Genomic DNA, 27,699 nt, shown 5'->3' with positions numbered 1-27,699 from the left:
TTTTTCCTTTATTTTTTTTCCTTTCTAAGCTGTTTTTCATTGAGAGCATAGAGTGACAGAGCAAAAATTGATTAAAATTTAATTTTCAGTCAAAACCAAAGTTGTGGGACCGTGAGAAAAAATGCTGGCTCAGAAGAGAAACCAAACAGAATGAAAGCAGCTGGCTTTGTTGGGTTTTATTCAGTTTGAAAGGGAATTGTTGTGGATTTTTCCCGAAATAAGCACGCTCACCGAACAAAATTTTGTTTTGGCACTTATATCTTTATCTTGAGGAGATCTACAATCATGTATTGATTGATTGATTCATGAGTCACTGGAGGAAATCAAGGAAAATCTCTGTTGACATTTATTTGCACTAGCGCCCTTTGTATTACAATGCATTAAAACCACTTCAGCAGCTGAATGGGCCGATTGATGCAGCTGCTTGCACTTTTCCTGCAATCCAAGATCATGGCCACCGATTTTGATCGATACCGTCGGGTATAAAACATGCCACCACGCTCTCAAGGTTCCGAGTTGCGCCGATCGCGTCGCGATATCCTGCGTGCAGCGTATGCTATGGAGTATGTACAAGACGTAGCCGATCTGCAGCTTTTTTTTTGGTCCCGATTACCGATTACCACTTTGAGTGAATTCCTAGTACTAAAGGATAAATTGGATAAAGTCACTGGTGGTAATCAATCCGCTTGGGACCCGCCAAAAGCCACGCTGGGAAGCGATAAACGCTTGCAGCTGATTGTGCATCCGGACGAACACAATGTGATACTAATTTCAGTATTCTTTTTTTAGTTACCTTTCTGAAGGATAAAGGATAAAGTCTCTGGTGTTAATCAATCCGCTTGGGACCCGCCACCACGTTCGCTTCAATTCAGAATCGTTTTGAGGTTCAGGAATGTGTAACTGTACAATGACTTGCGGTGGCTAGCCGATGTGTCAAGCCAGTGTTTTTCGCCTCCCAGACAAGTCTGGTACCAATTCATCGAACCCGGTGGGATGAAAGGCTTGGTGGGGACTAGGGCGGATTCGAACCCACGATCGATCGTGCAGACAACGGATCCTCTAACTGACTGCGCTATACCCGCTCCAATTTTCAAAATAATGTAAAAAAAATCTGTTAAAAACCTACTAAATTGTTAAGTCTTCGGTGTACGTTAAACAATTCACTTTTTTAACCTAAATAGAAACACTGGTTGCTGAGGATTGTTATAGTAATGGCATGGATTCGAACCTACAATCGATCGTGCAGACAGTGGAATCTCTTACCAACTGCGCTACAACCGCCACATTTTCTAGTATAGTCGGGTCAAAACGAGCAGAAATTCTGTGCAGTTGCGGCTGCGCTCGAAGCGTCGCGGTTAAGTCGGTTGGTTGTGACCTATTCTATAGGGATTGCAGAAATGAGTGCAGCTAGCCAGGGTCCCACCTCGATCACAACCGTCAGTTTCCACAACTGCAGCGAGATCTGGGCATTTCTATTCGGTTATAAAACCCAGAGGTGAAGTCACAAAGTTACAGTACTCCTAGGAACGTTTGCCTTTCTTTTCAGGAACTATTTTTGGACAAAGAAATAGAGCCTTAAGAAGTGATGAGTTTCCTGTGGAAGGTTGTGCCACACGAAGGTTCTCGAAACACCTTTGCCGTTACTAGAAATATCAGTGATCCACAATTTTTCGGAAAAAAAAATCCAGTAGCATCAAAGAGAAAGAGGATTGTATAGGCGGAAATGAAGACATTTATATTACATATTATTATTTATATTTTATATTTACAAAAACATTCCACTGCAAGCAAATTTTTTTCCTAACTAAAAAAATAGCTTAAAAATTAACTTCCGAAAAGTTGAGGGAAACTTGAGGGATTGGGAGGTAGTAGAGAAAAAAACTGTAACATCTCCTACATGATCAGCTCAGCTCAGATTAGTATTTGTTATTTTAATGTATAACGTGAACGGTTACAGTATACCATATTAATAATTTCTAGTAAAGACATTAGCAGTAAACGAAGCTAGAGAGGAGCGCTAAGCGAAAGGGATGGAAAAAATATTGGAGACAACCTTAGAAGGCTAGGTTTTGGTGGATTTTTAAATGTTTGAGAAAAATTATTTGAAAAATTGAAGCCAAAAACAACCATTAGATCATTTCAGCTTCTATTTTTTCCTTTCTTTCTTCATTTTTTATCGTTTCTTGTACGTTTCGTACAGGTACATAATTCCAGGATCAAATCCTAGGAAAAGTTCGAGCATCAGAATTCGACTGCCGAAAATTCTCGGAATTTGATTTCGATTTTATGGATATTTTATGGACGGAATAGACGAAGAACAAAAGATGAGAACGGAGGTGAAAAATCTCGCCGGCGTATTCGGCGTCCGGCGAGGAGGGAAATGTCAATGACGTGAAAGTGCAAAAAATAGAAGATTCAGGCTGTAGCGTATCGATCGCCTCAGGCTCTGGCCGAAGGCCACGAGAAGTGCTACAACGAAACGTCAAAGTACATATACATAAGTTCGTGGGAAGAAATGGAAGAAAAAATTTATGTTCGTTGATCTTGGGACAAATTCTGGATGGTGATCGGAATTGTCATTTGTGTAATTAGAAAGCGGAGAGGCAGTGATGATGGACGAATCGTCGAAAGCGTAGGTGACGTAACATCCCTTGCGTCACTTATTGCCATTCAGTTTATTCAAATCGTTTACGTAGGAAGTGCACATGCGGACGCAATATTTTAGCGTACGTGCACTTTCTACGTAAACGTTTTTAATGTTTGTTTTATTTATTTTATTTATTATCTAGATTAGTTTTATATCTTATTTATTCTCTCTATTCTATTTTTCACCCCCGAATCCTTTCCTTATCTTTGTAGGTTTATGCGAAATAAAGGAACTAATAATATATAATAATATAATAAATTAAATATTAAAATAAAGTAAATAAAATAAAATAATAAATCATAAAATAATGGTAAATAATAATCAAAAAAATGCTTTCAACTGTGCGGACGCGGCGCTCGCGCGGTACGCAGCGCGTCGCGGACGCGGATGTCCCTAAGAGCGTGTCCGCATAGCAAAACTGCACCATTATCGATCGGCGAGTACGCCAGAGAAGCAGAGCGCGGGTGTCTGCCTTCGCTGCCGACACGTTCCTCACCTTAGTCGGTTAGTCGCGAAATGCTTATTGAAAGAAAAGATATCCAGCACTAGAGGCAATCCACGTACAGTTTAATGTTATCCATGATTAAAGGAAATTCGAACAAGAAGCTCATATGGATTTTGCCTCTGACGACCAAAAAATAAAGGAAATTTCGCAGAACATTTCAAAAATACGCCGCTTACACGGTGCCGGCCTACCCGGAGTTTTGATGTTCCCTAACAGTGTGCTTTAGAGCTCGGCGCTTCTTGTGGATCCTAAAAACACTTTGCCTTCGTTGAAGAGAAGCCATGGATAATTCTTTTTAATCCTAAGAACAGAATTAAGTGAAGCTCCATTTTGCCGAGGTCAGGCAGTGCCTATAAAGTTCACAGGGCCTGTGGCCTAATACCTCTAAGTCAATCACGTATCATATAGTCCAGAAAATTTCCGGTTAGATAATATTGACCTGTTCCCATAAGTGGTTTAGAGAGGATTTTTTCATTTTTTTTAAATCTGAATAGAATTAAAAATTTCTAGTAAACCGTCGAGGAGAGCTAATGAAAAAAGCAGATGGAACAAATGTACGAAATGAATCAATCATGGTCTGCTGTGTTTCCCCGAGAGCCTTCGAGAATGTTCTTGTGCAATGATGACTATTGTTAGTCATCCTCCGCAATTTTTTTTCTATACTTCCAAGTGTCATGAATCGCTCGCAAAAGCAATAGAAAATAATATGTTCGAACTAACTAACTAAATTAATTAACTAAAATAGTAGAACTTTTTGATATAGTTTTAAAAATATAAAAATAAATAAATAGATAAAGATAAAGTAAAGTGTCAATAAAATGAAATAATAATAGATAAATAAATAAATGAAAGGATTTTTTTTCGAAATTTGATTGTGCCAAACGTGGTTCATATTTCATTTTGAAGAAACGTAGGAACTTCGAAGGAAAAAAAGTGAATTGGGGTGACGTGCTGTTCAAATCTATTTGGCTTCATTATCACTTTTTTTTCTAAATTGCTTTTGTAATTTTTGTTAGGACACACGATGTTGCTCTTTTCTTACGATTCCAGGCTAGTCGTGGAAACAATCAAATTTCAAATCGCTGCCCATGTCACCGTGAAAGGTGGAAAAAATAGATAAGACAAAATATTTCAAGTCATAGAAGAGATTTTTCAACGGTCAAATCGCAGGTTTCTAGGAGAATCGTATTTTCTCGGAGCTTATGATGGATGAGGTAGGTTCAGGTAATTTTCACATTCTTTACCCCTTGAAAGTTTAGTAATCAGGCAAAGTTGGACCTCGTCGAACAACGAGGTTCCACAATTACAGCATATCTAATAAATAATCGACATATGTGCCACAACGCGAATTTCAAATATAAATAAAACAAGTTTTAAATTTATTTATCCACTTTAAATTTTTATTTTTTATTATTCTATATTTTTAAATTTAAGTTTAAATTTTTTCTTTGAATTTATTTATTTCAAATTAATAAATTTTCAAGCGCCCCATATCGTGATCCTGTTCCATTTAGGATAAACAACAACATAAATAAACCATTTCTTCTTCTGCTAACAACCCGGAAACTATACGTTAAATAACAGAAAAAATAGGAGAGTTACGATAACTGTCAAATTATCGACACAAAAGTTAGTGAAACTGATTGAAAAAAATGTAAAAAATTAAAAATCGCAAAAAAGTAGTAAAAAATAAGAATAAAAATGCAAAGTAGGAATAAAATCCGAAATTCGCCAGGCGCACTTATAAAGCACCGACTAGTTGTTAAATACGCTCTGATTGACTGAAATATTTTTTTTCCACGATCCAACACTGGATTTAAACTAAGCTAAGGAGGGCTACTAGTAATTTTTGCTTTTATTCAGTTAAAAAAATCGAAAAGATCCTCCTTAATCCACTTATAGAAACAGGTCAATACTATCTATTCGGAATTTTTTAAAACTAAATGACCCGTTGTTGACTTAGAGGTACGGTCACGGCCTTCTGAACTTTTATGGAAATTTCCTAAACCCGACAAAAATTGAGATTCATTTAGTTGTGTCCTTAAACTAGTTGTTCTGTGTAGAATGTGAAAATCACTGTCTGCTCACTCCACTACACAAATCCTCGACAATCAATTTTTTTTTGAAAAAGTACGACATTACTGTTCCTCCCTGTACGACTTAAACTAGATAATATCCGTATCGTATGCTCATATCATATTGGTTTCGATTTATTTATTTTATTTCATTTCTTCTAGCTAATTCTCAAAATTTCTCGATTTTTTTTCTCAAAATTGGGTTCTGCAATAATATTAGTGAGCCATTTTCTAATTAAAAAAAAAGCTGGAAGAGCTATCGAATTCAGAAGAAGAAGGATCTGAGAATGAATTGAAATTTTTTTATCAATCGTTTAAAAAAAAATCCAAAAAAAAAACTATTCTTCTTCGTATAGCAGTATATGTACATCACTGAACGAAAAAAACGATTGTCTACATAAAAAAAAGTTTAATTTCAAATTTCAGTGGCGAATAAATATGCACCAAGAAAATTCCGGTATAAAGCAAGGCTCAGGAAATAGCGATGTGATCTGTTCGTGGAACCTAAGCGCTTTTTTTTTCATGGTATTCTATCCATTGTTATTCGTGATGAGAACCGTCATGTGTTGTGTGTTCAAGGAAAAAAAAACGCAATAAATCACCCATCAACCTAATAAAATTTATGGATGCAGACTCGAAGCTGTTTATCAAGGAGCTCGAAAAGCTGCTCGTCCAGAAGCGTTTGGCGTTGTAAATAGAAAAAACTGAAAATATCTCGTATTTATGTTATCACTGCATGGATTTGAGTGGTTGTCACAGGATTTTTTTTTTCATTCCAAGAGAATACTGTTAAAATGTGTTCATCTATCATATCGGATACGTGGAATCCATAAAAAATTTGAAAGAAAAAAATTTAAAAAAGAAGAAAAAATGTGGTTGTTTGTCCGGACAAGCCGTATTTTGATATTTTTTAAACAGAAAAAGAGAAAAATGAGTTATTTGCTCGGGTAGGCCGTATTTTGATATTTCTTAAATGCTTTTCACGATTATTTTATATTTTTGTGGATTCTTTGCTTGAACAAGCGGTACTACACAATTTATTAATTCAACAATCCTAGAAGAACTATCCTGAGCCTTCATTGAGTAGATGAAGGCTGACTGAAGTTCTCTTCTTTGGAGTCTTCTTCTTGGGAGCTCAGAGGAGAACAACTACTGTCGTTCTCCTCCGAACTCTCTCTTTTTTCTTCTTCTGGATCGATCGGTCTTGGAATCGGCTCCACCTTACTCGCTTCGGATTCCGATCCTTCACCAATGTAGTTGTTTTTGTACTGATACGTAGGTCGACCTTCCTCGTATACGATGAGTTTATCGATTTTTCGTTTCAACGAATGTGTAGGGCTACGGATGAAGCACAACGCGTGTTGTAGTTGATGCCAAATTCCAGGACGTGGTGCCTGAAACTGTTTTGAACACTTGGGATGAGGAGAAATAGGATAAAATCCGAAGAATATTAATCACCTGCCCGTCAGGGACGACATCCGGGCGTGAGATTACCTCCAACACCACTAATATGATGGTTACAACAAGTCCAATCACCTATAAGCACTCGTATATCCTTCCAGAAACGTCTTGCAGTCGAGCAAAAAATTCCTGAGCTCCACGCTATCGATTGCCTTATCGATTGATTGCCAGTTCCCAGATAAGATAAAATTTTCCCGCAACGAAAACGTTTTTGAGAGATTCTCTTAGTGCAGAAGCTGGGCAACGGGACCCAGAGCGGAGATCAGGATTTTCTAGTCCAAAGTAAAAAAAAATAAACAAACAAATAAACAATAAATAAATAATACATGAAAACATCGAGCTTACTCACCAAAATTATAAAAATCCCTCCAATACTTCCACCATCGTCAGTACCTTTCTTAACCACCGCCGGGCATACTACTCTCTTATCCTAAACGACGGTAGGTGGGAAAATTGGTTCCTGAACAGAAAAAATAGCAGAAGCACCTTCCACCACTTTTCCTTCAACTCGGTAAGAACCGTCTTTTCTTGAAGTCGTAAAATTGCACGCGATATTTCAGCTCGATACGGTGATCCTGAAACGGGACATATTCAGCAGCGAGTGGATACATAGTCGGCGTCAGGCGAGTTCAACCGGATGGCCGCAACGCGTGCGCCACAACGCGTGTTCTTTATTTCCTAGGCCCAAACCTCTTTTTTCCCCTCGACCCTCCTCCAATCGATGACGCAACGTGGTCATTCGGTGGGTCCCTATTTAGCGACGTCTTCGATTTCCACCTTATTCGCCGGGAACAAGCAAATATTGCCCAGAAATGCGAAAATTAGATTAAGAACGACATGAAACGAGTGGAAAAATTCGAAATCCATTGTAATGCAAGATTTTTGGGACAACTGGACAGTTCTTTGGAAGATTACAGGACTGTGGGAACCCTTGATGCTCAGAACCAGATGAGACTGAAGTAAGGAAAGAGGTAGCAGAGAAAGAAGTAGAAAGAAGTCTTCGAAGTGGAGAATTTAATTTATTATTTTAATTTCCACGGATCTCCCTCACTAGAGGGATCACAGCCGGTTAGTCGCGAGGCTACGTGGCGCGTCCCCAGGTGGCGGATAGGGGGCTAACCGCGGACCAAAAGCGACCTTGTGCTTGCCCAGAGACGCAGGTGGATTCAGGGGATGGACTCCCTGCTTCTGCTGTGCCAGGACTGACTCGTAAAATCATTGTATCCCGCACGTCGGTCCGGCCAAAAGCCTGCAATCAATTGACTGGGAGGTGCAAGGGAGGCGGTTTGGAGTCGCCTCCAACAAATAAGCTCCACATGTCCACTCTGGGAGAACGGAAGTTCTCCCAAAAACCCATGGGACTAGAGGCTTGCAACCTGCCCGTGGGTTTTAAATTTCATGCAAAAAAACAGTAATAGAAAAGAGTCTCCTGACTCCGGTAGAAAGCCTGGTACGGTAGCGCCAGGTAGGACGGGGTTGCAGGAGTCATGTAGGCTACCGAAACGGAAAAGGACTAGGATGACGATCTGTACTTATAACGCACGCACGCTTGCATCGGAAGCGGCCATCGAAGATCTGATGGTGCAAGCCAAGAAGATCAAGTACGACGTCATCGGACTGACCGAGACGAGACGACGTCACTCTCTCAACGCTGTATTTGAAACTGGAGAAGAACTGTTCTTAGGAACATGCGACAGTAGAGGTGTTGGTGGAGTTGGCGTCCTCGTCAACACGAGTATGGCACAGAACATCGACTCTTTCGAACAACTCACGACCCGAATCGGACGTCTGCGGATGAGAAGATGTGGTCCCACACCGGCTTTGACTATCTTCGTCGCTTACGCTCCAACATCAAGCTACGAAGAAGAAGAAGTCGAAGCTTTCTATATGGACCTGGAGAAGTTCTACCGAGAAGATCATGCCTTTTACAAGGTCATAATTGGCGACTTCAACGCCAAAGTTGGCCCAAGAAGAACGCCGGAGGAACTTCACATCGGGACCCACGGCCTACAATGGAATGACCAGGGGGAGAGGCTTTCCGAGTTCATCATGACGACTAAGACCATCCATGGGAACTCGCAATTCCAGAAGCCCTCCTCTCTACGCTGGACGTGGGAGTCACCCGGTGGAGGGTACCGTAATGAGATAGACCACATCATCGTCAATAAAAGGTTCTGCCTGACGGATGTCGCTGTTGTACCAAAGTTCTATACGGGATCGGACCATCGCCTCCTCCGAGGAAGATTTTCTTTCACGCGGAGAGCAGAGAAAGCCGCCAAGTTCAGCAAGAGAAATCCCAGAACTACCATCAACTGGGATCTCTTCGCTACGTTAGCCGGCTTTTGGGAAGATTCCGCAATGGACAACATCGACGAGGAATACGACCGGCTTGTCAAACACCTTCATGACTGCGCGAAGAAGGCTGAGAGTATTAAAACAACCAAGAGACGCCTGTCTCTTGAAACTCTTGAGCTGATACGCCAGCGTGGAGCAGCACGAGCCGCAGGGAACCAAGAGCTTACGTCCGAGCTCGCAAGGCTTTGCAGAGAGGCGATAAAGAAAGACCTTAAAGAGAGAAGAGCAGAAGTGCTGGCTGAAGCAGCAGAGGCGGGAAAAAGCATCCGCTATGCCCGCCGAGACTTCGCCAGTCGCAAGACAAGGATGACAGCTCTCCGGAACCCGAAGGGAACAACCATTGCATCGAGAAGGGGAATGGAGAAAATCATCTACGACTTCTACTCTGATCTCTTCGACAGCCGTGCCCACTTGCCTCCTCACCATCTGAGGGAAGATGGACATGTCATTCCAGCGGTTCTCCCGTCCGAAATACGACATGCTATCATGTCGGTGAGAAATCGTACAGCAGCCGGTCCCGACAGAATAAGACCAGAACACCTGAAGAGCCTTCCGCCAGTACTCATCAACACCCTGGCGAGGCTCTTTACACGTTATCTGTCGGAATGCAAGGTTCCTAAACAGTGGAAGACCAGCAAGACCGTGTTGCTGTATAAAAAGGGAGATCCACATGACATCGGCAACTATCGCCCAATCTGCTTACTGTCCGTCATCTACAAGCTCTTCACAAGAGTGATCCTTAATAGGATTGAAAAGGTCTTGGATGAAGGACAACCATGCGAGCAAGCAGGGTTTCGAAAAGGATTCAGCACGATCGACCATATTCACACTGTTTCGAGACTCATCGAGGTATCACGAGAGTACAAGATGCCGCTCTGTCTCACTTTCATCGACTTGAAGAAGGCCTTTGACTCAGTTGAGACGGAAGCGGTCGTGGAAGCCTTGGACAACCAAGGCGTTCCCACTCAGTACATAAAGGTGCTTCGAGAGTTGTACAGTAACTTCACGACCGGAATCTCGCCATTCTACAAGAATATCATCATTGACGTGAAGAGGGGGGTTCGACAGGGTGATACAATCTCACCCAAAATATTCACAGCCACCCTCGAGAACGCAATGCGAAAGTTGGAATGGGACGACATGGGAGTGAAGATCGATGGTCGGCAGCTACACCATTTGCGCTTTGCTGATGACATCGTACTGATAACACCTAGCATCAGCCAAGCGGAACGAATGCTGACCGAATTCGCCGAAACATGTGGATGCATCGGTCTTGAGCTGAATCTTCAAAAGACGATGTTCATGCGGAACGGATGGATCTCGGATGCCCCATTCACGCTCAACGGAACGAACATATCCGAATGCACCAGCTACGTCTATCTGGGTCGGGAATTGAACATGATGAACGACCTGGCCCCCGAGCTGGGCAGGAGGAGAAGAGCGGCTTGGGGAGCGTACAAGAGCATCGAGGACGTAGTGAAGAAGACCAAGAACACCCGGCTCCGTGCTCACCTCTTCAACACCACCGTACTTCCTGCTTTGACCTATGCCTCAGAAACCTGGGCACTTCGCAAGCAGGAAGAAAACGCGGTGAGCGTCATTGAACGCGCAATTGAGAGAGTGATGCTAGGAGTATCCCGTTTCAAGCAAGTGAGAGACGGGATTCGAAGTTCTCTCCTACGTCAGCGATCGAAGATCAGAGACGCCGCCGCGTTTGCCAAGGAAAGTAAAATAAGGTGGGCCGGACACGTGATGCGCTTTAACGACAACCGTTGGACCAGAGCCGTGAGCGACTGGATTCCCCGCGATATTAAGCGCAATACAGGAAGACCGCCGACCCGATGGTCAGATTTCTTCACGAAGTCCTTCAAAGAAAATTACGATGCTCTTCGTGTCCCACGCGAAAGGAGGAACCACTGGGCTACTCTGGCACGCGACCGGGACAAATGGAAGAATTACTGGCGCCCGCTCGACCGGTTCGAAGACCAACGGGAGTCAAGGTGATCAAGGTGATCAAGGTGATTTTAATTTTAATATTTTCTCTTGTTTTTTTTTTCTTTATGGGGGGGGAGAAGAGAATTTAAAAAAGGTTGGATTCCCCCCCCCTCCTTTTAACAAATCTTTATTTTTTCCCCCCCCTAAGGGGGGGGGATTTAATTTTTTTTTTTTTTTTTTCCTTCTTATTCAGTGAAGCGTGTGAATTTCCTCGTCTCTTCGAACCTCCTAATTGCATGTCCTCTAAAACGAGTGTAAAGTGGTCATTTGTAGTGTATAAATAGAATCTACGCTTTAAAAATTATGCCATAGAAGGTATATGAGTTTGCTTTTTTATGATTTCTCTAGAATTATTTTGCCGTTTATGCATAAAAATCGATATACTAGGCTCAGAAAATGCATAGACTTTCTCTGTGGATTTTCTCTAGAGTTTTCTTTTTTCTGATGAGCTTGGGATTTCAACACGAATAGAGTTCCAGGAAGTTCCCCAGCGGGAGCGTATGCATCGCAGACCTCCTCTTATGCTCTAAAGAAGTTTTTTTTAAGAAGGAAAGTTTTTAAAAAAAGTCTTAATCTGGTTCTCAAACTGGGGTCAGAGTACCTAATTTTTTTAATCTCCTATCGATGAATCCCCTATCTCCCATGGAAATGAGTTTTGATCTACCCGTCAGCTATTTGGGTTTTCTCATTTGTCAAGAATTATACCATTTAAATGAATTATGAACTTCTATTGTAGAAAATAGCATGGTGCTAATATTTTGCGTCTATAATAATAATAACAATAGAATAAAATAAAATAAAAATAAATAAAATATATAGATTAAAAATAGATATGTAGAATAATAAATATACAGAATAAATTTAATTAGAGTAAATTGAGTAAATGAGAAATAAATAAGTAAATGAAGTAAAAATAAATAAATAACAAAATAAATAACAATAAATAATGTCAATATCAAAGTGCATGAAGTGTTTTACAACAGTTCTCATGGTTTTGATCTTTGAATCACAGCATTATAGGTAAGCTGATCGCATCGGCCGAGTTTTACCTTATTGATTTCTCCAGAAGATTCGTAGAGCTGGTTGCGATGAGTTCTTTTTTTTCTCTTTTTTTTCTTTTTACACTTACCGTTTACACATTCTTGCTGATCTCTTTGAATTTTTGTATCTTATCTAAAAATCGTAGCAAATAAGGCCCATGCGTTAGTGTGATGACGGTCGTTTTCGTTTATTCCATTTCTTTATTTATTTATTTTTATCTATCCATTGTATTTTATGCATTTTTACTTGTTACTTTATTTCATCTACTATTTTTCCTTTTTTAATCATATTTGATTTGTTATTATCTGTTTTATTTATTACTATTCTGCTTATTCTATTATTATTACATTGTATTATTTATTACTACTACTATTACTTTATTTTTACATTTTTTTCTTATTTCTTTATTACTATTTATTTTATCTATTTGTTTTGATCTCCACTATTGTTCAGATCTTCAAACTCTGCCCACCCGCATTTTCTGGATTACTCTGAATAAGGAGCGAATTAAGTGACTGTTTTCCTTCTTCATCCTCCTTTTCTTTTTTTCTCTCACAAATTCTTTAAGCATTTTTCGAATAAATAAACAAATTAGTGGGAAAAAACCCCCTTTACACACGATTAGATGGGTTTAGGATTACAGATGGACGAGTTTTCACCTGGATGAGAGAGATCCATTCATGAATCCTCCGACCGTACGAGTTATCCGCCGTACTTCTACAAGGCTAGACGTGTCGTCACAGGTCTCCCCTGTTCTCACATGTATGCACAAAATCTGTCTGAACTTGACGTGAATGCTTGATCTGCCGGATTTTATTTTTCTCGTGTTGATAGAAGCTGGTCAGCTTGTAAAGTGTACGGTGCATCCGTAAATGAGGAGCCATGGAAGTTGGTGGTCTGTGTCTGAATAGACCCAAATCGAGGTACTAGTAGGGTTCAACCTACGCCATCATGGCGTTGTGTCGGACATAAATTTTGGATTGCCATCCCGAGACCAGGGAAGGCGTTAGGAGTCCACGGATGCGGAAGAGTGGTCGATCCACAGAAATATGAAGTGGTTGGTTTCTCTTTTTTCCCGCCTTTTTTTCGATCCTAGAATCAAATTTCAGATCGATCAGATTTGATCTTCGATGTTGAGAAAATTCTTTTCAAGATACAACCTATTTCATGGATCAGTACTCTTTTTTTTTAAAAAAAAAAGAAGCTATTTTGATGAACAGCGTATTCAACCTGACTGTGGAGGAATGGATCGGTCTACAAATATGAAAAGAGTCCTACTTTTTTTGACCTTTGAATACAAAGCTCTTTTTTTCTTTTTTTTAACTTCTCTGTTCTTTTTTTTCTTTTTTTTAAGTTCTCTAACTTAAAACACTATATAATTATAAATACTACTACAATAAATAAGAATGTAAAGGATAAAGTAATGGATAAAGTGGCATCCGAGTTTGGGTAAAGGTTTGGTTTGCACGAGGGCGGTTTTGAACCATCGACAGTGCGGCTACAACGGATCTTTAACCTCGCCCCAGGTGGAAACATATTTCCATAAAATAGTGTACTTTTCATTTTTCTTGGGAACCAGCCGCCATGTAATCCCTAATGTGACGTGTCTGCGGTCATTGCTGCTATGAGGAGCTAATCAGCGCAGCATAGTTGCGCTATTGTTCGGCGGACGCAGCGCACGCGCTCTGCGATGCGTAGCGTTAGCACGGGTGAACGCGTTCGGCGACAGCTCTATATCCACTTTCCGCTAGACAATACAGCTGGGTAACTGTAGACGGGTCAAAATGAGCTCAAGCTTGGTACATTTGCACAAGCGGCTCTTTTCGAAGCGGCATGGTGGAGGGAGCGATTAGAATTGAGTTGGGACCCTCCCCAATTCCTCTCATGGCTCCAGTCCCATCTCGACTCCAACCACTTGCCGCTTTAACTCGATCATATCCAGAAACCTCTTCCAAGCAGCGGTCCAACCTCGAAAAGTAGAAAAATTGAAACGAAACGATCATTTTTCCGGCAACACTGCACTGTTTTCTTTTTCTTTTCTTTTTTTTGCCTCTCTCGCACTACATCCGAAGCCATTATGGATATGGTTTCTAAAAGAATGTTTGGAAGGTTGTGGACATAACAGAAATTTAAATTAAACAGCAGAACAAAGTGTCAGCACAAAATTTTTCACTCATGGTTCCAATTGAGAAATTTCTCACCTTTCGGTAAACCAATACCGTAACCTTTCTGGTCAAGAAGGCCACCAATTTGCATGAGTTCACAGTCACGTTCTACAGCATATTCGAGCATCGATGACTCCATTAAATAGGCATAATCGGAGCTCTGTAAGATTAATGTTCACCGAGTACAAATGGCAGTTGAAAACCCTTAGGAAAAAAAGGAAAGAAAAAAAGGAATACGAATTTAAAATAGAAAAATAGGAATCTTTGGTGGTGGGACAACATCAGGAAGAGGTATGGGCTCAGAAAAATTACAGACATGAGGTATTAGTGTAAATAAACTTTTCTTTACTTGGAAGCAGAAAATTGAAGTACAGTACGGTCAGAGCAAATTGATCCGTGGTGCAATATGCCGTAATATGGCCGCAGCGACTGCGGCTCAACGGGAGACTGAACGAGAATGAGGCATCCAGGATAGAACCGCTGTCCAGGACACAGAAGAGAATGGTTCTGTCCAGGACCTGCGGCACAAAGTCATTTTCGTTTATTTTATTTTCATTCATTCATCATTTCTTTCTTTCAGACATGATCGAGAAGCTCTCGTGGATCCCGTGCTCAGATCCTGTGACGAAGTTCGAGTACCTCTAGGATCCTCCTTCCCCGCTCCCGTTCTCAACCGACTAGTCCACTGTGACCATATCCTCGGAGTGTAATTAGCAACAGGCTTCTAGTCCAAAAGTGGAATCGGAGGAGGGTCCTACCGCGCGCATGTCTACCGTAACCGCATTTTGAGCGCAGTGAGGGTCGCGAGCAGAGCCTAGGGGGTCGCGGATTCTGACTGAACTGTGGACCATGTCCATTCCTATTGTTTACCAGAGCTTCTTGTAAAAATTCTTGACTCGTTCTTAGTCGAGGATGGAGTCACTGGATGAGGTGAGGAACACTTTTACCTACGCGTAACACTATCGGTAAAGTAATCACCTTCACTCGAGCGATTCCTTCTTTCGATGAGCTCACAAATAGGCTAGGATTGCTGGACATCAGTTTCCACATTCTTTCGTAGGTATCTATTTTTGAATCCTGAAACGAAAACTCAGGTCCTTAAAGGAAATTTGGGAAAAGTGAAGCTTGCCAACATTAAAAAACGACATTGTGGATCCTCTTCCTAACGTGCCATATTTAATCTTTGTCTGTAATGACAAATCGTCTGCATTTTCTATGGGAGTAACCTAAACAGCAATTTTCAGTCGTTTTTTGACGATTGTTTGAAATTTTTCTCTAAAATTCCTTCAAAAAATGAAATTTCCTTAAAGATTTCCCCAAGAAATAAAATTTTCTTTAAAGTTTTTTGAAAATATACTTTAAAATTTAGTGAATTTTCCCTGAAAACAGGTTTCTTACCATTCGCTGAGTGGTCAGGAAAGCGGCCAAGTTGGCCGTGTACGATGAAATCAGAATCAGGGCGAAAAACCACCAAACAGCTGTGGCGACTCGAGTGCTCGGTGCCCTTGGGGACAGTTCACAACCCTAAAAAAATCTGAACATTTAGTAGTTCGTTTGAACATTTATCCTGACCACGGAGCACAGACAACACACGTTCTACAACCGTATCCTCATGTAACCGGGCGGATGTGGCGCAGTCGGTTAGAGGTTCCGCTGTCTGCACGATCGATCGGAAGTTCGAATCCGCTCTAGTGCTCACCAAACATTTCATCACTCCGGGGTCAATAAATTGGTACCAGACCTGTCTGAGAGGATAAAAACACTGACTTGACCCATCGCCTAGCCCCCGCAAGTCATTGTATGGGCCAATTTCACGATTCTGAATTGAAGTGAACGTAGTGGGGCGGGTCCCAAGCGGATTGATTAACGCCAGAAAGTTTATCCTTTATTTTATTTGTCCTCATGTAACCAGAAGAAAACGGACGATAAGGAAGGAGAAAACAACCATCAACAGCTCGAAAAATTGCTCTGTATAGGTTTTGATCTGTATTATTTTCTATTTTCTTCTGTACGGATTTGATACGGGGCGAGCCGTCGGCGGGTCCCTCACAGAAACCCCTCGCAACTCATAGTTGTGGTCCGTGGTGGTTTGTTACGATAGCAGATTCCAGAAAATGAGGTAAGCGCTAGCCGGATGTGTTGTTTTTTTGGTTTACCTAACGTTTGGATGCTCTCTTAAGGATGATGATGCGCTTGAGAGGACAAATTCACTGTTGGATTTGATTTCCTCAGGCGATAACGCCGAAAAGTCGTTAGCTGTATTAATAATAAGAAGTGAAATAATAATAATAATAATAAATAAGTAAATAAAATCAAAAAAATAATTTTAAAAAAGTAAAAAAGATTAAATAAAGTAGTAAAAGAATATAAAAATATATAATAAAGAAGGATCAATGCCAATCCTGGCTCCAGGAGCTACAGGAGCGTCGAATCAATAGAAAAACTCTCGGAAAACCCCTTACTGTTATCCTAGCGCCGGTGACAATTGAGCGAGACCTCGTAAAAGACCATTAACCTCGCACATTAGCTGTTTTTTTTTCAGTATTGACGTGAACTAATTCTCCTACCTGTTGCATCAATGAACTGACGGTGAACCAGCATGCATTACGAAAACTGAACTGATTGTCCACCTTGTCCCAATGTCCCGTTTCATTGTTACGTTCCAATTTTTCGAATGGACTTATCCTATTACAAAATTTGTTTGAAATTATTTCTGAATTCAAATTCATAAATATTTTCTCCCAAACAAATATAAACATAAATAATATATTTTTAACCTTTTTGTTAAAGCTCAGATGTTCCTTACAACAATATGATTTAAAGAAAAAATTGCTTCTTAAATTATCCTGTGTTACAAATTCTTATATTAAGAAATTAATTATTTAATCAATAAAAGTTGCCAAGTTCTTGAATCTTCTTTCTTCTTGTTAAATTAAATTAAATCTTCTAAATTAATTATTTAATCAAAAAAATCGCCAATTTCTTCAGTTTTCTTCCCTCTTTTGTTGTCAATTTCTTATCCTATTAATAATTGAATTAATAATTACTGGGATAAGATTCTATCGTCGCCAGAAGGGACCCGTAACCCTGCAAGGAAACCCTGGAACTTATCCTGGATTTTTTGGAAATATTTTTGGACAAATCGTACGGTAGCTTCTGGAAAGGATTCCTCCAAGTAATTAAGATCGCTGATGAGAATCCTTCTCAATTTGTGCAGAAATTAACGGTTTTTTTAGGACCCTTTCGCGACGATGAAATTTTGTCGGAGGAGGCTTTTAATTCAAGAATTCCTAATATAAGATAATCTAACAAAAAAAGCGCTCGATTCTATTTTTTTATGGAGCATTCTAAATTTACAAAAATTTATTCATTCAAAAAAAAAATTCAAAATTTACAAATTGCAAAAGAAAAAAATCATAGCGAGCAGAATTTCTCCTAGTTAGTTGTTGGATTTAGTTTTTTTTTTTAGTTTTTTCGATTCTCTTAATTTTTTAAGAACATATTTGAGCGGAATAATTTTAATTTTTTGAGCTTTTTTATGTTCCCAAATCTGGATTAACACCTCCTTACTTCGAATTAAGCCATAGAGCGATAGAGGTGACCAGGTAGGAAGCGAATGTGCACAACCATACTTCCCAACTAAGCGGCCAAAGAAACATAAACCAATCCGATTCTGCAGTTTGTGGTTTCTGGAAGCGGAACAGATTAGAAATGAACTCTGGTAGATCTTTCGGATCGATCTCACCTTGAAAAGAATCGATATTCCCAGATGCATATATGGAACAGTGAAATCGATCACTTCACTACGACTATAGGTTATAGTTAGCGAGGCGACGGCAAGGTCAGCTTCCTGAAATCGTTATCGTTTAGCTATGGATTTGATTCTCCTGAGGGAACGGAGGGAGAGGGAGAGGGAGAGGAAGAGGGAGAGGAAGAGGAAGAGGGAGAGGGAGAGGGAGAGGGAGAGGGAGAGAGAGAGGGAGAGGGAGAGGGGAGGGAGAGGGAAAGGGAGAGGGGGACGGAGAGGGAGAGGGAGAGGGAGAGGGAGAGTGAGAGGGAGAGGGAGAGGGAGAGGGAGAGGGAGAGGGAGAGGGAGAGGGAGAGGGAGAGGGAGAGGGAGGGGGAAGGGGGGAGGGGAAATCGCTTAACTTACCCCGTTCATCAGCTCACCAACCATTCCATTCCATTTCCCATTATCCTCACGAATCCCGTACGCTTTGTCTTTGACTTCATGAATTGTATAGTTGAATTTAGCCTGTTTAGCAATTTTCTGGAAAGAAAATTACGTTCAGATCATTCTGTCGTCTTGATAAAACGCCCATAGAACCGTACTTATTAGTGGATAGGAAATATCGTAAAGTGTTCACATTTACCTTAAGCAAATCGATACAATATCCTTCATATTTGTCATCTCCAGCGGAATCCTGGTTTGAATTCTCGCGCTGCATCACAAACGGAGCTTCCTGAGAGTGATTTAATGAAGGATCATATGTGATACGTAACGCTAATGTTGGCGCCAAATGCTTCGAGGTGGATTAAAAATGCAAAAGTGTGCTCAAGAAAAGAAAAAAACAAGGAATGTCTGCGCTGCGGCGGACGCACGCGTCGCGGCAACCTGGTTGAAGACATTTGGGGACAACCATGAACATCGTGAAATATTATTGAGTGTAAAAATTGTGGAAATTGAATCGTATAGTACTTAAAGAACGGTATTTCATTGATTTCTATGGTACTGCCATCAAAGAAGTCAGGAACTGTCATTCGTTACGTGAGAAAAATCAGCAATGTAAAATTATTACTATATTATTGTATTATTACTATTACTATATTATTACTATTACTATACTTGTATTATTATTACTATATTACTGTATTATTGTATTGTATTATTACAATGTAAAAAATAAAAATAAATAAGTAAATAAAATATATTCGTGACACCTACCAGGTAAACTGATACTTTGAGCGTTTTGTTCTCAAGTGTCTCTCGTTGACTCAGAGGTAACGAACTCTTTGCCTCCATAGCATTCGGAGTAGTAATCTGAAAGTGCAACCGGATGAACCATTCATTCCCTTCAAGACCCGCACACGCCGCATACGCAGCGCGCGTCGCAACGCGCTGAAGGCCCCGCCCACCTCTTTAGGATTGGAGCGAACTCTGAACAAGTCAAAAGTGCAGAGGACTAAAAGATACCGCCTCGTCTTCAGTGATCTTCACGGATCGATAACTTCCAATAGCAAATTTGCCTTTTCTCATAAAACTCTCGTTTAACCCTATGAATTCCGAAAAGTGTTAACTTAGAAAATTTCTTAATTCAGTTCAAACTGAACGGTCCTTCCATTCGGAACTATTTAAATTCATTTCCCAAAAAAAAGAGGAAATTTTGCTGCAAATCTCACCTGACCAGATGAACTAGACCATTCAGCGTATTTATGCAACTGTCGACCTTTCTTCTTATTTATATGAATTGTGAAGTTTGTACGTGTTCCCCAATGATTTACAGTGATTCTTCCAGTAATTCCAGTGGTGTTGACCTGAGAAATTGTGCGATCATACCATCTAGTGGCTGGAATTCAAACAAAGATATTAACGGATTAAAATCTCGAATGTTTGAAAAATCCACGTTCTAGGATTATGGTTTCATCAAGCAAGAAAACTATGCGAAACGAGTCGAAAATAGCAGTGGAGCAGGGCGTTATCTCCCTCAATCCAGAAGAAAAAAACCATTCTCAATCCGACTTACATCAAACATCGCTTTCGTGATCGCCGCTCCATCAATCCACGACATCTCACATTTCGGACGACCGTTATAATGGACAGTGGATAACGATGAATTAAGCACGCTAAGAGTATCTTTCCATACTGCGTCAAGGAGCTGAATGATCAAAAAGAGACGTAATCACGAAAATTCTATCACGGTTAGGAAGTTTTGAAGAAGAAGAAAGAAAAAAGCAAAGGGAAGAAGAAAAACGAAATCCTAGAATTGGTCAGTTGTGTTTATTTATTTATCTATTTATTTATTTATTTATTTCTTACGCTCAATTTCGTGCCAAGGATGTGAGAAGGATGAATTCAAATTCTATTATTCATTGAGCATCCGCTGGTTGGAGGGAAAGATGGATAAAAGAGAGATAGAGGTCCTGAAATAAGTTTCCAACATATTGAAATAGATCTCACCGTTGTCCTCCGGAGATTTTGCGGCAGAAAGTCTCGATCGAACAGAGAAAATGTTGTTATATTGCAATTTTCAGTTGTTGAAGTGTTGATAGGATCTAGCAGAAGTGTATCCTGAACAGAATAGAGTAATTACAAGTTTAATGATTTTTTTTTCAACGAAAACTAGTGTGAAGTGAATTTCTTAATCCTTAAATCTCAGGAAAAATCCATTTTCACAGCGAAACGATACAGGACACGGTGTCTGGCGTGAGTCAATCCGCTTGGGACCCGCGCCATAACGTTCATTTCAATTCAGAATCGTTTGAGGTTTACGAACGTGTAACTGGCCTATACAATGACTTCCCCGGAAGGGTGAAGGGCTTGTTGAGCGTTAGGACGGATTCGAGCCTCCGATAGATCGTACAGGAAACGGAACCTCTTACTGACTACGCCACATTCGCTTCAACTTTTAAAAATAATGTTAAAAAAATCTGCTGAAGACGTACTAAATTTTCCTGTTCAGTGTATGTTAAACAATTCACACGAACACCATATGCGAATAGCTTTTTAAATTTTGGTTTTTTTTTTCGAGAAAAAAATACTTTTGGTCCTCATACACGCACAGACCCATATTGTTATAAAAATTAATGCAAGAAAAGAGTTATTTTTAAATTTAAAAATCTCATTAATAAACATAATAGTTTCTTACCCAATGTAACATTACATAATGATTCATTGTTCCGCAGAGACCGAATTCAGCAGCTGCCGCCAACAATGGCGGAATTTTTCCCAGCGCCATGTGAACAACGAAACGTGGATTAGCTGGAAAAGGCAGATTTAACAGCACAAATGGTAACAAAAAAGAAATCCCTCTGTGGAAAGTGGAAAAAAATTCCGGCATTGATTGAGGTTACTGTAGATAAATATAAAATTATTCATCCTTTCCAAAATTAGAAAAGAATTTTTTCCATAGTAGTAAAAATACTCATCGCACAAGTGAGAAAACCGCTCTGTCTGAAAGTCTTCTACTTTACTTCAAAAAATTATTTTTTAGAAAAAAAAACCTTGTTGACGTTTCCAAAGCAAATCTTCATAGAAGACAAATTGAAAGAAATATATGATATATGAAAGAAATATGGTATGAAAGAATAAAAAATAATAAAAAAAAATATGATATGAAAGAAAATACCGTAAGTATTTTTCACATGTTTCAATCCAGGACGAACATCACTCGGTAATTTCACAAGATGACAACGATATGGTTTCCCAAAATTGCTGGCCGAAATAATTCGAGTGAGATCGATGAATTCTAAATCGATAAAAATCGAGTTCATCTGAAATTTGTGCGATTTTTATGTTTGTTGTGTTAAGTTCTTAAGCTTGCATAGTGGATCTTGAGCGAGGGCTTAAAACGGGAGGTTCTTCTCTATGGATTCGTTCTTTTTACGTTCACAAAACAAGGGTTAAAAAACAAAAAAAAATAAGAAAAAAGAAAATAATAGAAATGTTAAAAAAAAACTAAAAACGAAAGGTTCTTCTCTATGGATTCTATCCTTGTACGCTCACAAATCAACTGTCAACTTCTTTTTTTTTCGGGGGGGGAGGGGGAATTTTCTAAGAAAAAAAGGGTGGATTTTCCCGATTTTTCTGGATAGCCTTTACATTACTCTAATAGAATTCAGCCTTAATAAATAATTCACTACTAACCATCGTCAGTATTGTAAAGCAGCACAACATCTTCCCAACCCTCTCGTCGAATGAAAGTAACCACAGCATCAGATCGTGCATCGAACGGAGCCACCAACGAAATCGCATGTCCTGGATCTTTTAGCGGACGTTCATCGAAACGTACGGATGGAATAGCGCTTTTCTGAAACTCCACAAAACAGAAGAGACGATGTTTTCGAATCAGAATTTCAAATTATTGATTGAATTTCTGCTTACTCTCGCCACGCTTTCTATAAACGCTGCCGCTGCGTACGCAAATTTGTTCCCTTCGGACAGCGGAAGAATCGCTGCCACAGCTCCATCGGAAATCGCACGACAAACTGCAGAAGTATGAATGCGAACACAGAGAGCACTTTGAAGTCATCGTGCACTCACATTCTGGAGTAATCCTATACACCGGTCGGGATTTGTACACGATCCATTCGAAACCGGACGGCCAAATTCTTTTCACTGTTGTCTCCAGCTCGGATGGTACGGCTGAATTTGTTGAATTTTCGCATATGCATTGCCTATGGAATAGGAAGTAGTAAATAATAGAACTAATAGATAATAAAAATAAAAGAAATTTAAAAATAAAAGTAATATAAAAATAAATATAATAGAATTCAAACCACAGCAGGGGATAACCGTGCCTTCAGTTGGTCAAAAATTGTTCAAAAATAATAAATCCATATCTAAATCTTTATTTGAAAAACTTGAAAAATTTATTTGAAAATCTGAAAAAAAGCGCGAGCTTGTGGCTTGAAAGCTTGAAAAAGTGTCAATGTTTTAGATACAGTCTAAACGACATGAAGCTTGATAGAAATGTGTTTGCAGATGGGCAAATGTGACATGATGGGACCCTTGTTCATCTAGACCTTTCTGCAGCCAAATAAAAGCTAGACTTGAGGGTCCCAACACGATTGTGACCGATTACGCAATAACACAAAGGTTAGACATTGTTGTTGTCTGCTGATTGAACTGTAAATAAGCTGAAATCAATGTTCGAAGCTACAATTTCCTGAAGTGTGCCTATGGGACCCAATTACAAAGACTATAGACCGCTGCTTACCTCAAAACAGAATTTTCAACTAAATTAAAACAAATCTATTTTAAAACATAGAATTCGTACCTACTTCAAAGACTTTCTCATTTGATTCCTCTTCTGAAAAAAACTATTGTTCTTTGGAAAAAAACTGAATTAACCTATTTTATGTCCAGAAGCAATGAGAAGAACCGCAAGAAAGCCGACCAACATGACCTATTAACTAATTTCTGCGCGTTACTCTCCGGAAATTGCTCGAACACCTCTTTGCCTCGTTGAATTACTTAACGGAAGGCTTTTAGGGGCATTTGCACCAACAAACGGTGTTCAGAAGAAATAATCTAAAAAGTCTCCTAGTCTATTAGTTTATCTAATAATTCTGACGTTCCATAACTTTAACTAATTTGTACCGCTACTCTTTTGAGTCTTTTCTTTGTCCTCCGTCAGCACCGTCAATTTCTCCGAAGAAAATAAGGCTTAAATCTTGGCCAGTACTTTATCTGATACATGTAAGGGCCGAAAGGAGGAAAAAAAAACTCTATTGATAAAAAAAACCTCTATTGATATCCACTGAACACAAAGTGGCCTTGGATTCAACTACACGTGATTATTCCGTCGAAAGAATAATCGGGTGAACACGACGTGAAGCTCAATGCAGTTGCGTAAGCGGTTGCGCTCGAAGCGTTGCTGTGTGAAACGTAGCGATTAGCGTCGAGATGGGACCCTTACCAGCACCAATCACCGCCGCACTTCGCGATGGTCCCACCTCGATCTCAACCGCTGGCTGCACCGCGCCGCTTTGAGCTCACTTACGCAACTACACCGAGCTTCATGTCGTTTTAACCAGACTATAGTGAAAGAAGTACGTACGGTACGTAAGAAACACTGAAATTAACGTCGTATTTCAGATCCACCCAACACTGAAGTCTTTTATTATCCTCAGTCTTTTTTACTTATGGAATCCTCATCCAATCTTCTGTAATGAAGCTAGCTCTGTATTTCAAGTTACGAAAGTTAGTATTTATGTTAATTGGTAGGAAAGTGTGATAAGACCTTATCCAGTACGAGAAAATTGACCTACAAATTTCTAAATCTGTTACATCTACGCTTCCTACTGTAGTGAACCTTCATTTTCATTCATTTGGAGGCAGCGTATCACGAAACTGACGTATTCGTTGAAAACCTGATAGTAAACATGAAGTTTGGAGTGTAGATTACGAGTATGAGCGTTGCCGCACTCGATCCTCTAGGATCTTCCTAAAAAAAACGACGTATGAACCGCCTTACTTCTCAAGAGGTAGTTGAGCACCACCCTTGTACACGCTCCGCGTCCACGAAAGAGTAGTCGATAATCAATTGGGCCTTCTCATCAGCCTATTTAAGTTAAACCAATAAATGGACCGTTGAGGAGACCGGAGCATTTCAAAATGGTGGCGTACTTGGTAAGAACTAGAACAGGTCCCATGCCATCTTCTGGGACAATTACGGTAGAGTTGAGAGGAGCCACACTCATTTTCGTAATCTACAAAACTATTCTATCTTTTCCTTCAGGTTTCCACGTTACCGCACGCTCCCTCATCCATGTTGAAGCGCTGAAGACTTCCTCACAACGTTGGAGCCCACTGCCCTCTCGTTCCTTGCTCTTTAAACTCTATGTTGTCCAAGCAACAATCAGTAAAATGTGTTAACAGCTGTTCAGAATGTTACGAAAAAAACAAACATCGAGATAGACCGATATTTATTTATGCTCACGCAAAAGAACATTAATTAAAGACAATTCATGCAAAGAGGAGGTATTGAAGGAAGAAATGGTCATAAAAAGAAGAGATGCTCGGAAATCCTTCGAGGTATTTCCTGTACCGTCAGAAAGGGAGAGATAAAGAGTACCGAAGGTATGAATTCGAATAAACCTGAAAATAAAGGCAAAGTTACTTCACAAATTCAAGTTTTTCCCTCCTGAAAACGAACAATTTGAATATGCGAAATGATAAATGTACACTTCAACTTTACTACAATTCTATCAATCCCTTTCTATGATATTTTCCCGATAATGACATAAGTCTCGCAAAATTAGGTGTTGAGTAGAAATTTTGCAAAGTAGTTAAGTTCACCATAGCTAGCCATAAAAAAAAGTGGTTGTTAATTACACGATTCAAACGAATTGGACGAAAATAACCTTATGTCTAACACTCTCTTGCGAGAATTCCGTCGAGAGCACGTGAACAGCTGATTCATGTATTCAAAAAAAAAGTCAGGATCCATACTTTAGACTATGGAAAACAATCGAGGCAAAAGTTCTTGCACACTCACAGAACAAAAGAGAAGTATAGTAGGGTGAAAACGCCATGAAGCATGGTACTGATGCGTAAGCAGCTGCGCTTGAAGCGACCCGGTGGAGGTGACGGTTAGAATCGAGGTGGGACCATCACGAACTACAGCTAGGAATGCTGTCATCAAGGTCCCTATTTCGATCCTAACCGCTACGCTCAACCGTACCGCTTCGAGCGCAGCCGCTTACGCAACTGTGCCGTGATTCATGTCGCTTTGATCCTACTATACATTTTCAAACACTCCGTCGTAATAAAACTTCGCATCACGAAAAAAAAGAGAAAACTCACATAATTTAAGCGTGAGAAGGGCTCCAAAAGTGAAGGCACAATTGCATTGGCTACTTAAAAATACTATGATTCTTCAAGATGTCTGTGATGATGTTCATGTTCCCAATTGGGATGAGAATATCTAAAAAGTAGCTCAGATTTGCATCTCACCACATGAATCGTGACTGAAGCAAACCTGTAATGCGCTATGCGGCAAAGTTGAATAAGTCCAGTGCACATAACAAAGAAGTTCACACTGGAGAGGTAGTAATTAACCGGAGTGATAACGAGACAATAGCGGGTCCAGATGGCTCCAGTAGCGCAAAGTGCGCTATTCTGAAAAAGGAAACGGTGAACCAAAGAAGATCCGTTTCAACAAGATCCGCGGCCTTCACATTCATATTTATGGCGAGCGAGTAAAGAAAGGTAATAGCACTCGTTTTTCAGTTTTTCTTCCTAACAACGAACTCTAGATCCGATCGATATACAAAAATTACCTGCGACACTGACAGCTTGTTAGCTGGTCTGGCAAGATCAGCTAATCCAGCAGCAATTAATGCCCATTTGATGGTTGGAGCCCAGAAAAAGACCGTTTTTGGCCCAGCTGGATGGTTCCACGCAGGTTTCGCGAATGAGGGCAATACCGGGTACACCACTCTATCCCCTACTTTGCACAAAGCATTGTAGAGAACACGATGTGGAGCCATCCTACAATGTTTGGTGCATTACGTTTATAGGATCCACGTAACATTTAAAAAGCAAAGCGAGCGATAACTATTGAACGATTTTATGGAATTTTGAACCATATTTTGAGGTATAACTGAATTGAATCAGAGAGAAAACTTTAGATTACATTTGCACCCATTGACGATGTTCAAACAGCTTTCATACAGAGAAATACATCGCTGGTATTCCTTCTCCATCAACCGTATCTATCAAATTTTGAAAAAAAAAACTTCCTTGAAAACCACTTTAAACAATAAAAACTGTAACACAAGCTCTGGTACAGAAAAGTGGGAAAACTGTACAATGGAATAGGCCAGAATAAAATTCTCGATGAAGTACCTTTCAAATAAGAGACTCAACTGACAGTGTACATGATGCAATAAGCAATTTCAAATGTAGATATTGTATTAAAACATATCAAAATCGAACATATTCAACTTCAATGAAGCCGAAAAAAGAATGAATGGATTGGATGACACGTAGGGATTTAAATAAAGGACAAATGACAAAGGATAAAAAGTCTGGTGTTAATCAACCCGCCTACGCCTGCGATTTTGAATTTAGGATCGTTTAAAATGTATGCACGTGTTTATGGCTCATGCATGATTTGCGGGGGCTAATCGATCTATAAAATCAGTGTTTTCAGACAATCAGATCAGAAATATCTGGGACCAGCCATCAACCGTTGAGTGATAAAGGTTTGATTGGCCTGGAGCGGTGTCGACCCATCGAACGTTTTGATTCGCAGACGAACCTCACTACATTCTCCTTAGCGATAAAAATACAAAAAAAAGCTAAGAATATATGGTTCACGCTTATTCTATTCTATCTTACATCAACTAAACAAACCTCGACTACTCCCTCTAACCACGCTCCAACAAATGCCGACGACCGCACGCGCATACTATTCTCTTGCAATTAGCCATGCACTCGCCAGTACAGGTTCTTTGAAAAAAAAAACAACTTATTTGCCAGGTGAACCCACCGCGACGTATTAGAAACAATAAAAACGATCTGCTATTTTGCAAAATATCATAGTTTGATGAATTCGATGCGACGGAGCACGACGCTCTTCTAGGAATATCTATCACAATTTTTCCTCTCACCCATTCAGAGACATATGCAACCATACATCTAATTTCTATATATGCTAAGTTCCACTGCAAAAACAACGCTCGAAGTGAACGTTCCTCAACAAAGACGCCGGACGGAGATGAGGTTTG

The 27,699-nt window shown here is 39.9% G+C and overlaps 4 protein-coding genes across 7 annotated transcripts; 1 reads left to right on the top strand and 3 right to left on the bottom strand.

Moving 5' to 3' along the window:
• Positions 1-6,303: 6,303 nt before the first annotated feature.
• RB195_007815 (uncharacterized protein) lies at positions 6,304-7,907 on the bottom strand (the record flags this gene model as incomplete). Of its 2 annotated transcripts, none has more annotated exons than XM_064181658.1 (5): positions 6,304-6,621; positions 6,686-6,763; positions 7,038-7,118; positions 7,175-7,263; positions 7,826-7,907. In XM_064181658.1, the coding sequence occupies 5 exons, from the start codon at positions 7,905-7,907 to the stop codon at positions 6,304-6,306; spliced, it is 648 nt and encodes a 215-aa protein (XP_064038432.1). The 2 variants fall into 2 exon arrangements, with proteins under 2 accessions (XP_064038432.1, XP_064038433.1); XM_064181657.1 differs by lacking the exon at positions 7,826-7,907 and adding an exon at positions 7,379-7,427.
• Positions 7,908-8,206: 299 nt separating this feature from the next.
• On the top strand, positions 8,207-11,047 carry RB195_007814 (uncharacterized protein; the record flags this gene model as incomplete). The annotated part of the gene is made up of 1 exon (XM_064181656.1): positions 8,207-11,047. The coding sequence occupies one exon, from the start codon at positions 8,207-8,209 to the stop codon at positions 11,045-11,047; it is 2,841 nt and encodes a 946-aa protein (XP_064038431.1).
• A 2,914-nt stretch (positions 11,048-13,961) lies between these two features.
• On the bottom strand, positions 13,962-26,457 carry RB195_007812 (uncharacterized protein; the record flags this gene model as incomplete). Of its 3 annotated transcripts, XM_064181654.1 has the most annotated exons (23): positions 14,249-14,404; positions 15,223-15,321; positions 15,643-15,768; positions 16,812-16,929; positions 17,815-17,933; positions 17,990-18,094; positions 18,398-18,514; positions 18,618-18,707; positions 19,190-19,285; positions 19,645-19,779; positions 19,989-20,120; positions 21,111-21,223; positions 21,591-21,710; positions 22,109-22,271; positions 22,346-22,449; positions 22,505-22,606; positions 24,543-24,675; positions 25,014-25,063; positions 25,772-25,792; positions 25,836-25,892; positions 25,947-25,956; positions 26,027-26,086; positions 26,248-26,457. In XM_064181654.1, 23 exons carry the CDS (start codon positions 26,455-26,457, stop codon positions 14,249-14,251), a joined length of 2,436 nt encoding a protein of 811 aa, XP_064038427.1. The 3 variants fall into 3 exon arrangements, with proteins under 3 accessions (XP_064038430.1, XP_064038427.1, XP_064038428.1); XM_064181653.1 differs by lacking the exons at positions 24,543-24,675; positions 25,014-25,063; positions 25,772-25,792; ... (2 more) ...; positions 26,027-26,086; positions 26,248-26,457 and adding exons at positions 13,962-14,047; positions 20,423-20,533; positions 23,315-23,366 and having other exon boundaries at positions 14,281-14,404; XM_064181652.1 differs by lacking the exons at positions 14,249-14,404; positions 15,223-15,321; positions 15,643-15,768; ... (14 more) ...; positions 25,014-25,063; positions 25,772-25,792 and having other exon boundaries at positions 25,835-25,892; positions 25,947-26,086.
• RB195_007813 (uncharacterized protein) lies at positions 24,892-25,415 on the bottom strand (the record flags this gene model as incomplete). The annotated part of the gene is made up of 2 exons (XM_064181655.1): positions 24,892-25,063; positions 25,330-25,415. The coding sequence occupies 2 exons, from the start codon at positions 25,413-25,415 to the stop codon at positions 24,892-24,894; spliced, it is 258 nt and encodes an 85-aa protein (XP_064038429.1).
• Positions 26,458-27,699: the final 1,242 nt, after the last annotated feature.

The sequence above is a fragment of the Necator americanus genome, chromosome I (assembly GCF_031761385.1).
Source record: "Necator americanus strain Aroian chromosome I, whole genome shotgun sequence".
Lineage (NCBI taxonomy): Eukaryota > Metazoa > Nematoda > Chromadorea > Rhabditida > Ancylostomatidae > Necator > Necator americanus.
The sequence above is the reverse complement of the archived record's forward strand: the minus strand, read 5'-3'. Positions and strand labels throughout refer to the sequence as shown.